We start from the raw sequence: 17794 nt of genomic DNA on the forward strand, positions 1-17794 counted from the left end.
GGGCCAAGAGATGGGTCCTTAAAATGGAGGGCAAGAAGTACTCTGTTTATTGCCCCATGCCCTGGACCTGCCTTTATTCACTTCACAGGGAAGCCTGAAAGGAATCCAGAAGCAGCCCAAATAGGCTGGTTCGCCTCCTTACCACCACATGTGGAGGTAGAGGGATTCTCTTCCTTCTTCCACTCAAAAGGCAAGGAAGGCTACAACTTCTGAACTGAATTGGCTTCCACTAAGACTAGGAGACTGAGGAACAGAGCCTATAAGGGGTTCCCTAGCCAGGTGAGACCAGCACCTGGGAGATTACCTTAACTCTGTCATCGAGGAAGGAGTTCTGAGTAACAGAGATTAAGGAGAAGTAGAAAAGACACTAGAAAGTCTGTCCCATACAAATCAATTTTTAATAACTTCAATTTGCCACCAGCTTCCAGCTCCTGCTCCTCTGAGGTTCATCAATGTGGAAAACACTAAATGCCCCAGGCTGAACTATCCATCTAGTCATCAGAGATGACCCAGCCCCTGATATCTTAAGAATCTACAATTATTCACGGCAGCACGATGTGGATTCTCTGGAACTTGCTCAGTGTTGGAGCTGGAACTCTGGTTCCCAAGAAGGGCAAGTATCCCAAAGACACCTGAAGTGGAAGAGTAGCCTGGGAGGTCCCAGACCTGCTCTCCCGGCTGGATTCTGGCATTTACTTCCAGATTCTTCCTATGCTGCTTGCTCCCTACCATCCTGAAGGCTTTAAAAAGTGCTTTAGAAAGGGAGGGTCTCAAAGGAGCAGCGACTTCAAAGGCAGCCGTGGGGCAGGGAAAGCCTACAGCAGTAGTCCCATGGAGGCTGTCCAGAGGAGGAAACACAGGCCAACTTTTCAAAGGTCGGCCTCTCCATGATGCTCACCTGGCTTGTTCCAGAGTCTGGCCCTGGCAAGCTCTCTCCCTTGCAGGCACCAGACCACCGCAGGAACAGATTCCTCCCCAGAGGAAATTCTCAGGCAGGCTGGATGTAAACAACAGCCGGGTGAGGGGGTGGAACACGTGGAGGGGAGCTCAGTAGAGGCAAGAGAGGCTCCCAGAGAAGGGGGTGGCTAAGGAGGTGGGGAAACTGCTGGAAAGGGAACCAGCAAAGTAGGCACCTGAGGGCTTCAGAAAACCTGTCAATGTTTATTTCACACACATACCCTAAAGACAGTTTAAACCAGATTGAAAATGAAAAGCTAAGATTGTGACCCTGTAGTGCTGAAGAGTCAATGGGCTGGAAGGCAGGGGAACACTCACAGGTATTCCTGGTGCCAAGAATCAAATGCAGAAAGTGGTGGCCAGACAGCAGAGGAGTCAGCTCTGGATTCAGAAAATAGAAAGAAGGTACCCCATACCTACCCCACCCAAGGCCTGAGCTAAGGATCCTAATGACAGGACAAAGTGCCGGTGGGGCATGGGACACAGATTTCAGGGCTGGCTCAGCCCCGGGCTCAAAGGAAGCAGAACTGGTTCCACCTACATCTGAGAGTTAGTCTGTTTTCAGAAGCCTAGGTGAGCCACTGACCCCATGGATGTGGGCATCACCCTGAGGCTTGCCCAACAGCTCCTGACAATTAGTTAGTAGCCATAACTTGTATTCTCAATTGGAAATATGAGGGGTTGTCCAGAAAGCCCACCCCAGAAATCCCCACATTTCTGGAGGTGTCCCCCTGTGCCCACCCATCCCTTCCCCAAATAAGATTATCCCTGGCTTGCCCATCCTGGCCCCTGCTGTCCAAGCTCCAGTGAAGCGCGGCCTCCACTGATAGAACTTGTGTCTGTGTTTTTCTCCAACCTTGGGAACAGGACCTCGCCCCTGGCCCGCCCTCCAGCCCAGAAGCCTCGTGGGTAAGGGCAGTCAGTGGCTGCTCAGGTATGCGTGGCAGCTTCAGGAGATAGTAGAGAATTCCTTGAGCAGGACTTCCTGGCTGAGTGTGTGGAAGGCCAGGTTCCTCCGGACGTTGGTGCTAATGGATCGAACCTGGGAAAAGGTGAGGGGAGATGGGAGGGCACAGGCAGAGAAAAAACAGGAAAAAGTCCATTACAAACAGTAGAGGCAGTGCCTGAAGCACAAGGCCAAGATGCAGTGCTAGAAATTTCTCTCTCAGGAAATGAACTCTTAGCATCTATCATCCCTGCAGGTAAATGAGCGAACAGTTCTGTGATGGCAGGAAGAAAAGAGAGGCTGAGAGAAAGAATTTGAGTGGATGTGAGAAGAGCATCTGAGCACCTGATGAGGCAGAGACAAGCAGAGACAGCGAAGGACTGCCGAGATCAGGCCTCTGGCCTTGCCTTGGCCAGGCTGAGGGGGACTGGTCCGGTCAGTGGTCTAATGGAGGAGGAGAAACTGAGGCCAGAGAACTCCTGCTCTGGAGCTCCCTCTCTGTGGGCGTTTTTCACATCTCCTCAACCTCCTTCTGTATATATCTACTTTTCTAGTTGGAAAGGACATTTGGAGATGCAGCCCTTGTCTGGCACGGATGGCAGGAGTACAACCCAAAGAGGCCAACAGCCAGGAACAGGTCACATAGCCAGCAAGTCCCAGCTGTGGGAGCAGGACCTAGGTTTCTTAGCTCCTAGGCCAGCACTCCATACCCCAAAGATGCCTGCCCACTTTAGAGGAAAGTCTGCTTGTATTCTCACCACATTCTCTCTACTGACGGCTTCCTACCCAGAGACTGAGAACCTTTCAGGAAGTCCTGTCTGTGTCAGCAGGGGAAAGGAGTCGGAGGGCCGAACTCCCTGCTCTGAGTGGGTTCTAAGAGTAATCAGCAGATGGATTCATTCATTGGAAATAGATGTGAACATTGGCCTAGAGACAAAGCAGGGGTGGAAGGAGACAAAGAACATGTATCTGTCTTAGGCCCCAAAGCCCAGGCAGCTTTTCTTCCATCTCTACTGTGCTATGGGAAACATAATGAAGTCATCAGGCAGGAAGCAGAGGAAAGGCCAGCATGGCAAACAGCAGGCAGCCCAAGTTCATTAGCTCCAAACCTAACCAGACTCTCTGAGCTCCCCTATGCCAGTGGTACAGTTATGCATAGACACAAATAAGGCACAGACTAGTGCCCCAAAGCCTCAAGACAGCTTTCGATGTTTCTCCTCCTCAGTCCTCTTCCTCTCCCAGTAACTTAATCTCTTAAGACCTGACCCCTAGATCAACTTGAAGACTTGCCGACCACTCCATAAAAGTACTGTATTCTGCTATCTCCTTACATTAATGGCTTCCCTGCTCCCCACTATCTCAGCTCAGAGTATATATGCCTCACCCTGGGGAAGGCCAAAATCCCAGGAATGGCATATTGGGGTCAGAGTTGGGCTGGGTTTAGCACAAGACATATGACCTAAAGTCTAGCACCTTCATTACAGACTAGGCATAGGTAAGTAAAAAGCTGGGCTGATGCAAATTCTGCCCTGGCAGTGGGAGGTCTGAGGACATGGGAAGTGGGTACAGAGGCCTGTGTGCCCAGGTCTCAGGCCCCAGACCAGAGTATACAGAGTGACTGGGCTTTTCCTGAGGGCAACTTCTAAGTGCAGGGCAGGAAAGGGACCACTAACAGGGTAGTCCAGTTCTGTGGAGATGTCAACCGGGAGGTGGAGGAGACGGAACAAGTGTTCACTGGCTTCAGATGGCCAAGGGAGGAGCTGCAGAAAGCTGAGTGACTGGAGAATGGGAATGCAGGTAGGGAGTGAAGACTGGAGAACTAGATTGGAAGGGTACTCAGACCAGGACCTAGTTAGGAATTTAGGAAAGTGGTTACATAAGGAGGAGAAGAATCAATTACTCTCATTAGTTGCTCTGAGGACAGGCAGGATAAGGTGGGTAATGAGCCAGAGCTGCCACTGGGAATGCACATCAAACTTCAGGCCTAGCTGAAGCTGCACAGGGCTATCTCCATGGCTGCAGAGGAGGGGTGGGCATTGCTGCCTCAGGCTTTTCACCCTTCCCAGCCTGGCACCAGTACCCTGGTGATTATCTTCGTCTCTCACCACCTGGTCCTTCCTGGACTGCTGTGGAACAGAAGTGGCAAACCCAATCCAATTAGGCCCCTCCAATCTTATTTCATCAGCCTGTACCCACCTGCACAGTAGAACCCAGTGGCGGGGAAGGGCCCTCCACAGACATAGGCAGAGACAGAGGCAAGGCTCACTCACCAGCTCTTTGAAGAAGGCAGCTTCCTTGTGTTGCTCCGAGTAGCGCTCGTACTGATCCAGGCCATCCTGCAGCTTCAGTGTGAGTGTGTCATAGTTGGCTCGCACTACCTCTAGCACCTGGGGAAGTCAAGAACCAGCAGGGCTTAGGCCACACAAACCCTAGGTCACTTGGCCCCCACACCTTTCCTGCTGCTCTACTGGGCTGGATCCAGTCTGGGACAATACACCCAAGAGACTCTGTCACTACTTGTCACTACTTATTACTGAAAAAAGCCTGGCCATGGCAATTCCTCAGGTTTCTGGGACTTTAAAAAAAAATCTGTATTGAAATATAGCTGATTTACAGTGGTGTGTTACTTTCAGGTATACAGCACAGTGAATCAGTTATACATATACATAAAATATATAGGGAATTTCCCAGTGGTCCAGTGTTTAGAACTCCACGCTTTCACTGTTGAGGGCATGGGTTCAATCCCTGGTGGGGAATTAAGATCCTACAAGCCATGTGGCATGGCCAAAATACATACATACATATATATATGTGTGTGTGTGTGTCTGTATTTTTTTTTTTTACATTCTCTTGCATTATAGGATATTATAAGATACTAAGTAGAGTTCCCTATGCTATACAGTAGCTGGGACCACTTTCTAATTTCTTCCATCCCCTGCCTTTCCTGACCAGTCCAGCCTGGTTTTCAGGGCCGTTTACTGTGGGTATGGTAAAGGAGATGAGAAGAGGTGACAGAACAGTGAGTGTCTGAGCCCCTCAGTATCCCTGATACCACAGATGGATTCTCAGCTGTATCGTGCAGCTTTCTCTGGCCAGGCTGTCACAGTTGCTGAGTAAGACTTTGCCAATATCTCTCCTCTTCCCTTTCTGGGAACCACATTTCTTTAGTCCTGGGATGTTCCTCAGCACCATCTGCCACTTGTTTTCATTTCTCAATGCCAACTCAGTCTTCTTATCCATTGTCTGGATGGAACTTTTGAGCATCCCAGCCTTGGAGTGTAGGAGACATTTCTAGACTAAGCTACAGTTTATCTCATCCTCTTCTGTTCTGAGGAGGGGTCCCCCCCTACTATGTCTCTGTGGTGGACTCAGACTTCCGCTAACTCCAGGAACCTTGGATCTCTGTGGTTCCAGAAGGAAAGGATTACCAAAGCCAGTTCTGATGTGAGTCTGGCTTATTAGACCACGAATCAAAGGCAAGGACAGTTAGTTACATCGTGACCGAGCCCAGGCTCCTGCTACTCCCTGTAACAAAAACTATTTTGGATATATCATGCCCATTATTAGCAAGATCAGACTAGTATTTAGAGAGTGTAATACTACCTTGCCAGCTTGAAGATAATCATATTTGGGTTATACAATGATTAGTTACATCAGAAGATGTAGATCTTCTCCATTAACTTAAAAGAAGTGAGCTGGGTAGAAAGGAGAGACCAGGAGAGTGACTAAATTTTCACTCTGACAATCTGGCCAATAGCTATTCTGCAATTCGGTCTGACCTGAGAGGGAAGTGTAGGGATGTCATGGAGAGCTCCCAGCTCAGCCAGGAGTCTTGCGAGGAATGAGTATGATAAGGGAGGCTGAGCTCTAACAGAAGGCAGGGCTGAAGGGAGTAAGCTAGAGTCAGGACTGATCAGAGGGGTTGAGAATGCATTCCTGAGGGGTACAAAGGTGCCTCTGGGCTGTTCCCTTCACCAATTCAGTCTTATTTCAGGGCAGACTGCACCTGGTGGCAAATATATCTGCCTGCCAAGAATTCCTGAGGAGAGGGTAGGGATGGAGAACACAGGCTTGTGTTCCTGAGTTTGGGAAGGACAATCAGGTCAAAGTTCTGGTCCAGATTCAGGCTCTTTTCCTCCAGACATCACAGTCTTCAAGGTCACTTCACCAAACTATGTCCCACAGACCCTGGTTTCTTCGCTTCTATTTGTTGGTCCCCTTGGCAAGACTTTAGGAACATGTCCCATTTGGGCCTCACCCTCAACACTGGCCTGAGATGTGGTGAAGGCGGTAGTTACATAGAGGACAATTTCCCAGAGCCCTTGTGCCTAAAGGCCTTAGGCTTTCTCATAATTTGCTGTCTCAACATTAAAAAAAGTTCAATTTCTGGCTTCCTGGCAACTTCAAAGGCCCTTCCTAGATGGACATTTCTCCCTAATCCATCAGGTACAGTCTATACCCTAACAGAGCCACCTTTGTTCACCAGTTGTTGGGCTTGTGGGCTTCCTAGAACCTTGACCATCACCTCAGTTCAACGTAGCTCTAAAGGCAGTAAATCACCTATCAGCCACATGCTCTCTAAGGAGTCCTTATTCCCCCACCTGTGATGCTTAGTCCATGGGAACCTGGGTCCTGGCAAAAAGGTCTGATAGAAAACTGAACTGGGAGTTTCACTCTTACTGTGGAAACTCAATCACCTAAACTCTCTGAGGTGGAACTTCAAGAGGGGTTCTCTCTGAAAGGTGGAAGTTGAACTCACCTTCCAAACACAACATGGGAATAAAAGTTCTGAGTTCCTGAAAGTAACATATAACTGATGGAAACATTATCATCCCAATGGCTATACAGCAACCTGGATAGTTCCTGGACTTGCTGCAGAGCCCAGGAAGTACCTATTCTATTTCAAACTGTCCCAAAGATCTTACGTGCATAAATGACTCTTCACCATGAGGGAACATCTTCTGGATTTAAGTGGAAGGCACAAATGACCTCAGTTTCAAAGATCTCATTAGATATCTTCAAACACTCTGCCTCAGGTGAGGGAAGAATAAATTAGTAAGGGAGAGGACCTAAACTCCTTCCTTGAGGTCTCCAGAGGAGACATAAGGCTTTGAGGTTAGGAAGACCTGAATTTTACTCGCAGATCAACCACAGGTAGCTCTGTAAACTTATACATACTACTTAATCTCTGAATCTCTTTTTCCTATTTGTAAAAGGATAACACTATCTTCCTCATAGAGCTGATGTGAGGATGAAATGAGATAAGACTGTCCAATGCCTGGCACATTAATAACAAGCAATAAAAGGTTACTAATTTTATGATGAAAGCCTCCTCTGGTGACAACAGGCCATTGAGTAGTTCTGCTTATCCCCAGGTAGTTCTAACCATAAACAAGGAGCTGGAACCTTACACATCTCCATTAGCTTATGGGACATACTGGTGAAGAGTATTCTCTATACAATAGAAAAGCAGGCATGACCCCATGTCCTGAGTGTAACTGACAATGCATCAACCAGAAGTCAGAGAATGCCCGGTACCCACCGCCAACCTTAGTAATCTTAGTAGTTTAGGCAGATACAGGTTATACTAAAGAGAAGTTCAACAGAGGCCTGGCCTTGCATGATACAGGTTGGAAGGCTCTTCGCCACATCAGGGAGCAACAAGATCCCAGAGCAAAAATGTAGTTCAAAATTGTTGATGAGGTTTCAGGCACACACACACATACAAACACCCTCTTCCTCTAGCACACATAATAGGCATTCCCAAAAGACTATTCAGTACCCTGTGCCCCACCTTTTTATTTTTTAGCAAGACCTTTGAAATGGGAAATAAGTCTTGCCTGAAGATAGCAGCAAAGGAGGACTGCCAAGCTAGAAAAGTTCCTGGCAATGGCTATCTAGTCCTGATGTTAGAGGGCTTTACCTTGTGCCTGAAAACCTGCCTGGTCTCTGCTGGGACAGTTTGAATTAGGAGTAGGTACTTCCTGGGCTCTGAAGACAGTCCAGAGATTCAGTCCAAATCTCTGCTGGACTGAATTCCTGGGAGAATGAGAATGAGGGGACAACTAAGTAATAGGATGTGACCTGACAGCAAATTTGTGTTCATTACCTTCTTCTCAATTTGAAATGACATTTAAAGTATATAACCCATTTGGGGAAAGTATACAGGTCTGACACTAGCCCACTCCAGCCAGGGCAACATGTATGGCCTTCCTTAGAGACCAGGCTGCCAAATGAGGATGAAACCACAAGATACCAGTAGAGAAACCTACTGAGAAGTCTTATAGAATAGGAAATAAACACGGAACCTATCAAGACTGCAGTGGGGTGTAACAGAAAGAGGCTACGGAATCAGGAAAGTCTGGGTTCAAATCTTGACACCTTAATTTACTAGTTAGTTATATAACCTTGACCTGTCTGAGCTTCAGTTTCTTTGTAAAATAGTTACCATTATAATATTTTCTTACAATACTATGAAGATAAGTGATCATATATAAATAAACATTAAACTATTTAAGTGATAGTATCTAGCAAGGGTGCTAAATGAATGAAGGCTACTGAGATGGAAACAAGAAAACTGGAAAAAGAAAGTATCTGATATATTCAAATTAAGACAAATCAGGTGGTTAAATGGTGGGCAGGAGCGTCTGGAAATAGCATGAATACCTGAGGATTGTGACATGAAAGGCAACCGTAACTCATTCTACCAAAGTGTTACCATTGAGAGAAAATCATAAAAATAATAGTTCTGGAAGGAACCTTTGAAATCACCCAACTACCGAGTACATGGCCCTCATGTCACAGATGAAAAAAGAGACGTCTTGAAAGACTGTACACTGCCCCAAGACACAAAGCTGGGATTACACAGCAAAGTTTCCTGACTCACTATGCAGTGCTCCTCCTGCACTAGCAAGCTAGTCTAGCCTGGGGTACGTTGTTGAGTTTACAGGCTAAGTGATCTTTCAGAGAATAAGGATTCAAGGATCTCAAACTCCGAGAAGTGGGAAGCATGACATGTGCAGAGCTGGGAATGTAACCTGGTGAAGGCCTGGTTTGATGTCTGAGCTTTAATGACTGCCATGTCCTCCGGGCTCCACATCTTGTCAGTTTGCACCCACAGCAGCTGAAGACCCTGCTCAGCGGCTGAAGACCCTGTTGATAATGTAAACCACCAACAAAACTTTACAGACTACCCCAAATTCATTATTAGCAAAGTCTGGCTTTGGTTGCTATTCTAATTACTCAATGCTCATTTAGAAGTTTAAAATTCAAAGGTCTTCAATGTTTATTATTATTTTATTTATTGTTTGCTGCACTGCACGGCTTGTGGGATCTTAGTTCCCCAACCAGGGACTGAACCCAGGCTCTTGGCAGTGAGAGTACAAACTCCTAACCCCTAGACTGCCAGGGAATTCCTGATCTTTAGGGTTTAATTGGGCTTTTTTGGCTGCAGCCACCAGACGGTTTCCAGGCTTGGGGTGGGGTGTTAAAAGGATACAGTGAATCCCTCTACAGTGAATGATCCTACTTTAAGACCAATTTTCCATTCTTCCAAAAAGACTGTAACCACTCTGTTTTCATTTTCATGCAAACAGATGAACCCCTAATCATTGAAAAATTAATCTCTAGATAGTTTGAGAGAGAGAAAGTCGGTAAAAGAAGGAAAGAAAATAAAAGCTTTTTAGAGGATTTTCATAATAATCTCCATGCATCTCTCCACTGGACTCTGGCCATTTGCTCTACTTCAGATGTTTAATTTCACTGGTTGGAGAATATGACTTTTCAGTCCCGTTTCTTCTGTAAAGCAGGAAAGGACTATTACTACTGATTTCCTCACTGAAACTGCATCATAGCTGGATTCTTAGCATCCTTAAGGAAGGGACCCAGTGCAACATTACAGATTTTCCACAATCCCTAATACAGTCTTGAGGAACAGTAAACACTCAATATGCTTGTGGACTAATTTAGTAACACTCAGGTCTTTCATCAAGGTCACATCATACGGGAATTCCCTGGTGGTCTAGTGGTTAGGATTCAGCTTTCATTGCCGTGGCCTGGATTCAATCCCTGGTCAGGGAACTGAGATCCTATTAGCCATAAGGCCTGGCAAAAAGAGAAAGTGATGTGATAAGATTGGAATTGGACAGTGCACCCTGCCAGAGCACTGTTCACAGCGCTCTGACATGCTTCTAAAGCCCAAGTCCTACCTTTAAGGAGCTAACAAGCAATAAGGAATCAAGCTAAACCACCACTGAAGGGCACACTTACAAATACAGGCACAGAAACAGTTGAGCCAATAGAACTATAAGTGGTTTGGAGTCAGCTGACTAACTGATCAATGAATGGGCAGTCTGATTGAAATAGCATACCTTTTAAGATAGGGAAAATTAAGAAATCCAAAGTCTCTTCTCTTTTGCCTACCACGTAATCCTACTCAGCTAATTCAGACTGCAAAATTCTCACCAGTGTGGCAGGGCCCCTGGGACAGCAGCTCAGGAGGGCCATTAGTTGACAGGTCTGTGACTCTGGCCCTGACAGCTTAGGCTCCATTCAGGGTCTATTATTTGAAGGGTAGGCTCTGCGCAGATGCTGAAAAAAATAAATCCTGCACAAAAGATGAGCAAAAGGTTGAAAGGGTGGGAAAGGATTTCACTTTACTCTCCACATAATCCATAGTTTCAATTTTTTTGGAAATCAGGTTTGATCCATTCTGAGATGTCCCTTTGAGGTGCGTTCAATTTAGCAACAAATTTCAACTGCACAATCCAGCTAAACTGTGCAGTGTACTCATTAGATAACTGTCCAAAAGAATCTAAGCAGACACACAAAGTGATCTTTGAATAGCCAGGTTCAAAGTCTTGCTGAACTGTATTTAGCACTTATTTGCATAAGTAACAGGTTTGCATCTCAGAAGACAAGGAGAAGAAACAATTAGATCCATGAACTCCAAGGCTAACAAGTACCCAGAGAAAACTGTTAGCTTCCTTCAGATGTCATCTACTTAACCTCTTATTCAGGACAATGTTTGATTCATGTTGAGATGGACACAACCTAAAAGATTCATGGTCTCCAAGCAGATAGTTAACTATCAGACAAAATATCAGCCATCCAAGGGCTCTCATGTTTCAATTCTTGCTGTTCTGAGAGATTTGAGGATAGAACCTTTGTAAATGATCAATATAAAGGCTGGACCTGGGCCCAAGAATAGAAGGAAAATATGGGGAAAGGGAAGAGAGATCTTTTAGTGTATTATCTTTAAAAATATATGAAAATGTTCACTATAACATCCTATTTCCAAAATCCATTCAAGACTCTTCTCTCGTAATGGAAAAAAAAGAGGAAGGAAGGAAGAAAGAAAATGAAGTAAAATGGACAATGCAAATGAATAGTTAATTCAAGTGGCAGTTCTCTGAAAAGTAAATGAAATTTTAAAAATTTAGCTGGGTAGGTTAACTCAGGGTATACTCTAATATTTTGAAGTAGCTCAGGACTTCCACTTTCATTTATAATGGAATAACTGAAAGCTACAGAAGAAATAATTCTTTTTATACATTGTATAAAATGCAGTGCAGGACAGGAATCCTGAAAGAAAGAAAATATAAGGTGAGCACGAAAATCTTGCTGGGCTAAGGAAATACACTAAAGTTTGGAAAGGCAAAGGGGGCTGCCATTTGTGAGGCAGGTTACCAGAAAGGAAGGAGTTCAGCAAAGAAAAAGGTTTTAGAAATTTACGTACGGTTCCCACTGAATCTGTGCTGAACAGTAAGAATCACACTTTTAGCGTAAAATTCAACCAGTTTCCACAGAAAAATGACTGAGGATCTGTAAGCTGAACAATTCCCAGAGCTCACACAGGATTGGGAGGTGTATGAATTTTGACCAACCAGAATGAAAAGTACCTGTTGAATGTGTAGGGCATTCAAAGGAGGCACCAGAACACTAACACCTTAACAGGAGAACTAAACTTGGGGGCTTCCCTGGTGGCTCAGATGATAGAGAGTCTGCCTGCAATGTAGGACACGCAGGGTTCGATCCCTGGAAGATCCCCTGGAGAAGAGAATGGCAACACACTCCAGTACTCTTGCCTGGGAAATCCCATGGACAGAGGAGTCCATGGGGTTGCATAGAGTCAGACACGACTGAGCGATCAACACGCACACACACACCGATACACACACAGAATTAAAAGTCACTCTAAACCTATCTTAATAAAGATAAGGAGTTTCATACATGGTGGTCAAAAGGTACAAATTTCCAATTATAAGATAAATAAGTACTGGGGGTGTAACATACTGTATGATGACTACAGTTAACACTGCTCCTTAGTATATTTGGGCTTCCCAGGTGGCACTAGTGGTAAAGAGCCTGCCTGCCAATGAAGGAGACTCTAGAGACGCAGGTTTGACCCTGGGTCGGGAAGATCCCCTGGAGGAGGGCACGGCAACCTACTCCAGTATTCTTGCCAGGAGAATCCCATCAACAGGGGAGCCTGGTGGGCTACCATCCATAGGGTCACAAAGAGTCAGACACAACTGAAATGACTTCGTACAGCACACATGGTATATTTAGAAGTTACTGAGACAGTAAATCCTGAGTTCTCATCACAAGGCCCACCCCAGCCTCCTGCTGCCTTTTCATCTATAGATGACTGATGTTAACTAGACCTACTGTGGTAAACTTAAATAGTGGTATATGTCAGTTATAGCTCAATAACACTGGAAAGGAAAGATCACTACATGAAAAAAAAGAAGTTTCAAAAGGATATTGTTGTTCTGTTGCTAAGTTGTATTCAATGCTGTGACTCCATGGACTGCAGCACATCAGGCTCCTCCTGTCCTCCCAGAGCTTGCTCTAATTCATGTCCATTGAGATGGTGATGCTATCTAACCATCTCATCCTCTGTCACCCCCTTCTCCTTTTGCCTTCAGTCTTTCCCAGCATCAGGGTCTTTTCCAATGAGCTGGCTCTTCGCATCAGGTGGCCAAAGTACTGAGCTTCAGCTTCAGCAACAGTTCTTCCCACGAATATTCAGGGTTGATTTCCTTTAGGACTGACTGGTTTGATCTCCCTGCAGTTCAAGAGACCCTCAAGATTCTTCTCTAGGACCAAAATTCAAAAGCATAAATTCTTTGGCGTTCAGCCTTCTTTATGGTTTATGGTCCAACTCTCACATCTGTACATGACTCCTGGAAAAACTATAGTTTTGACTATATGAACCTTTGTTAGAAAAGTGATACCTCTGCTTTTTAATATGCTGTCCAAGGTTTGTCAGAGCTTTCCTTCCAAGGAGCAAGTCTTTTAATTTCATGGCTGCAGTCACCATCAAGAAAATAAAGTCTGTCACTGCTTCCACTTTTTCCCCTTTTATTTTCCATGAAGTGATGGGATCAGATAATCTTAGGTTGTTTAATGTTGAGTTTTAAGCCAGCTTTTTCACTCTCCTCTTTCCTCATCAAGAGGTTCTTTAGTTCCTCTTCACTTTCTGACATTAGAGTGGTGTCATCTGCATATCTGAGGTTGTTGATATTTCTCCCAGCAATCTTACTTCCAGCTTGTGATTCATCCAGACCAGCATTTTGCATGATGTACTCTGCACAGATGTTAAATATACAGGGTGACTATATAGCCTTGTATGACTCCTTTCTCAATTTTGAACCAGTCAGTTGTTCCATGTGAGGTTCTAACTGTTGCTTCTTGACCTGTGAACAGATTTCTCAGGAGGCAGGTAAGGTGGTCTGGTATTCCCATCTCTTTATGAATTTTTCACAGTTTGTTGTAATCCACACAGTCAAAGTATAGTCAGTGAAGCAGAAATAGATGTTTTTCTGGAACTCCATTGTGTTCTCCATGATTCAACAAATGTTGGCAATTTGATGCTGGTTCCTCTGCTGCTTCAAAACCCAGCTTGTAACATCTGGAAGTTCTCGGTTCACACACTGTTGAAGTCTATCTTGAAGGATTTTGAGCATAACCTTGCTAGCATGTGAAATGAGCACAACTGTACGGCAGTGTACACATCCTTTGGCACTGCCTTGCTTTGGGACTGGAATGAAAACTGACCTTTTCCAGTTCTATGGCCATGGCTGAGTTTTCCAAATTTGCTGACAGTACTGAGTGCAGCACTTTAACAGCACCATCTTTTAGAATTTTAAATAGTTCAGCTGGAATTCTGTCATCTCTGCTGGCTTTGTTTGCAGTAATGCTTCCTAAGGCCCACTTGATTTGTCTGGTTCTTGGTGAGTGATTATCTGGGTCATTAAAACCTTTTTGTATAGTTCTTTTACAAAGAAGTTCTTAATCTCTTCTGCTTCTGTTAGGTCCTTACCATTTCCTTTATCATGCCCATCCTTGCATGAAATGTTCCCTCGATATCTCCAATTTTCATCTTTTTTTTTTTTTAAATATTTATTTGGCTGTACATGTGGGATCTAATTCCCTGACCAGGGATCATACCAGGGTCCCCTGCATTGGGAGCTCAGAATCCTAGCCCTGGACCACCAGGGAAGTCCCTCTCCAATTTTCTTGAAGAGATCTCTAGTCTTACCCATTCTATTGTTTTCCTCTGTTTCTTTGCACTGTTCATTTAATAAGGCCTTCTTATCTCTCCTTGCTATTCTTGGAACTCTGGATTCAGTTGGGTATATCTTTCCCATTCTCCCCTGCCTTTTGCTTCTCTTCTTTCCTCAGCTATTTGTAAAGCCTCCTCAAACAACCACTTTGCCTTCCTGCATTTCCTTTTCTTTGGGATGGTTATGGTCACTGCCTCCCTGTACGTTACAAAAAGGAAACTGCTGCTCCACAAATAATTTCCTTACCTTCCTCAATGAAGTCTGACACTATTTAATAAAGAAAGACAACAAAATCCAGCATTCAACTATATAACATTCACAATGCCCAATATATCCAGCAAAAAATGATCAGACATGTCAAGAAGCAAGAAAATGTAGCTCATAACCCAGAGAAACATCAGTGAACAGAAACAGACCCAGAAATGAAAGAGATGATGAAATTAGCAAGGACATTTAAAGAGCTATTATAAATATATTCAAGTGCTTAAAGACAACCATGAACATTATAAGGAACAAAATGGAAGGTATAAGCATATCACAATAAAATTGCTGAAACCAATGTTAAAGAAAGAATATTAAACGCAGCTCAACAGGGGAAAAACATGTACAAAGGAGCAAAGATAAAAATTCACACTTGTCAGAAACTATACAAGCCAGAAAACAATGGAATGATATCTGTGCCAAAAGACAAAAAAAAGTTAGCCTAGAATTCTATATCCAGCAAAAACATCTTTCTGAAATGAGAGTGAAATAAAGACCTTTTCAAAAAAACAATCTGAGAGAATGTGTTGTTAACAGTCCTACAATTAGAAGAGATGTTAACAAAAGCTCTCTGGTAGATGGAAAGTTACATTATCTGGATCTTTCAACAGGAATAAAACATACCGGAAATGGTAAATACATGGATAAAGTGTAAAATATTTTCACATAAATTTGAAAACTAGGAAAAAAGATAATTGACTCATCAAATCAAAAAATAATAACAATGGAATGTGAAATTTATAAGAAACCTAGAAGAAAAATGTTTGACAATAGTAGTACAAAGACCAGGAGTTGGGCAAATGGAAACACACTATTGTAAGGGTATTACACATTACATGAAGTCATATAACAAATTTTGAAGGTATACTGTAGTAAGTTAAAAATGCATGTTTGAAAACCTAGAGCAATGACTAAAATAATAAAACTAAGGGGTAGAGATAAGAAGTCAATATTAGACATAAAATGGAATCATAAAAATACTCAGTTAATCCAAACAAAAGCAGAAAAAGGAAAAAATAAACAGAAGAAAAAGAAGGGAAAAAAAGGCAAGATGGCAAATATTAACGCAACCATATTAATAAATAAATTAAATGTAACATTTCAATTAAAAGACAGAGGTTGTCAGACTGGGTAGAAAATCAACGTCCAGCTGCAGGTTTTGTCTAAAAGAAATCCACTTAAAATATAAAGACACAGATAGGCTGAAATTATAAAGATGGGAAAAATATGTTGTATCAACACTAATTAAAGCAAAATTGAATTGCTATATTAATAATCTGCTAAGGAGACTTCAAACAAGGGATATTATCTGGAACAAAGAGTGAAATTTCATAAAAGCAAAAATAAACAAATAGAACCTAATTAAACTTAAAAGCTTTTGCACAGCAATGGAAACCATAAACAAAATGAAAAGACAACCTATGGAACAAGAGAAAACATATTTGCAAACCATGAAGCTATCAAGCGGTTAATTTCCAAAATATACAAACAGCTCATACAGCTCAACATCAAAAAACAAACAACCTAATCAAATATGGGCAAAAGCCCTAAACAGATATTTCTCCAAGGAAGATATACAGATAGCCAAAGGAGGCACATGAAAAGATGTTCAACATTGCTAATTATCAGAGAAACGCGAATCAGAACTACAATGAGGGAATTTCCCTGGTGATCCAGTGGCTAAGACTCCATGCTTCTAAAGAAGGGAACCCAGGCTCGATCACCATCAGGGAACTAGATCTCGTACACCATAACTAAAGATCCTGCATACAGCAATGAAGATCGAAGATTCCATGCAGTGCAACTAAGATCTGGCACTGCCAAAAAATTAACAATATCAAAATTACAAAAGAAAGTACAATGAGGTATCATCTCACACTGGTCAGAATGGCCATCTATAAATAATCTATAAATAATGACTGCTGGAGAAGGTGTGGAGAAAAGGAGACCCTCATACACAGTTGGTGGGAATGTAAACTGGTATAGACATTATGGAAAGCAGTATGGTGGTACTCAGAAAACTGAAAATAGAATTGTCATGAAATCCCACAATCCCACTCCTGGGCATATATCTGAACAAAACTATAATTAGAGAAGGCACATGCACCTCAGTGTTCATAGCAGCACTATTCACAATAGTCAAGACATGGAAGCAACTTAAATGTCCACTGACAGATAAGTGGATAAAGAAGACATGGTAGATAGATATAATGGAATACTACCCAGTTATTAAAAAGAATGAAACAATGCCATTTGCAGCGACATGGGTGAACCTAGAGATTATCATACCAAGTAAAATAAATGAGAAAGACAAAGAGAGGAGAGTGGTGTGCAGCATGCAGGTTTTGGTCTACAGCCTGTGCACCACCTCTGCACCCACTGAGCCCTGCCTACCGGGGCTCTGGGGGCTGTAGGCGGGCACCTACCAGGCACTGAACACCTGCCCCACTCTGCTGTCCGTGCACAAATTCACAGACAAACATGAATGGGTAACAACAGAAAATGGTGTTGAAACAGTGGCAATCAGCAATTTTGCACAGGAAGATTTGGGGAATGTTGTCTGCTGTAGTCTGTCAGAAGTTGGGACAAAATTGAACAAACAAGGAATTTGGTGCACCGTAAATTATGTTTGAAAGTGAAAGTCACTCAGTCGTGTCCAACTCTTTGCAACCCCATGGACTATACGGTCCACGGAATTCTCCAGGCCAGAATACTGGAGTGGGTAGCCTTTCCCTTCTCCAACCCAGAGGTTGAACCCAGGTCTCCCGCATTGCAGGAGAATTCTTTACCAGCTGAGCCACAAGGGAAGCCCAGGAATACTGGAGTGGGTAGCCTATCCTTTCTTCAGCTGATCTTCCCAACACAGGAATCGAACCGGGGTCTCCTGCATTGCAGGCAGATTCTTTACCAACTGAACTATCAGGGAAGCCCTAAATTATGTTTGGTGCACTGTAAAGTATAGCTGCTAGTGAACTCTACTGTTTATCAGAAGTAACTGAAATTAATGAAACTCTAGCAGAAAATCCAGGATTTGTCAACAAATCTTGTTATGAAGATGGTT

At 43.6% G+C, this 17794-nt stretch overlaps 1 protein-coding gene across 2 annotated transcripts in view; it reads right to left on the reverse strand.

The window, feature by feature from the left end:
• Positions 1-379: 379 nt before the first annotated feature.
• The window catches only part of ARMH3 (armadillo like helical domain containing 3), a 172901-nt gene continuing 155486 nt past the window's right edge, over positions 380-17794 (reverse strand). For both annotated transcript variants that reach the window (XM_006053135.3, XM_044935204.1), the window contains exons 25-26: positions 4174-4290; positions 380-1999 (exon numbers count right to left, since the gene is read on the reverse strand). In XM_006053135.3, the coding sequence (XP_006053197.1) occupies positions 1907-1999; positions 4174-4290 (210 nt within the window). In that variant the 3' untranslated portion in view covers positions 380-1906. The remainder of the gene's footprint in view (positions 2000-4173; positions 4291-17794) is intronic.

This window comes from Bubalus bubalis, chromosome 23 (assembly GCF_019923935.1).
Source record: "Bubalus bubalis isolate 160015118507 breed Murrah chromosome 23, NDDB_SH_1, whole genome shotgun sequence".
Classification (NCBI taxonomy): domain Eukaryota; kingdom Metazoa; phylum Chordata; class Mammalia; order Artiodactyla; family Bovidae; genus Bubalus; species Bubalus bubalis.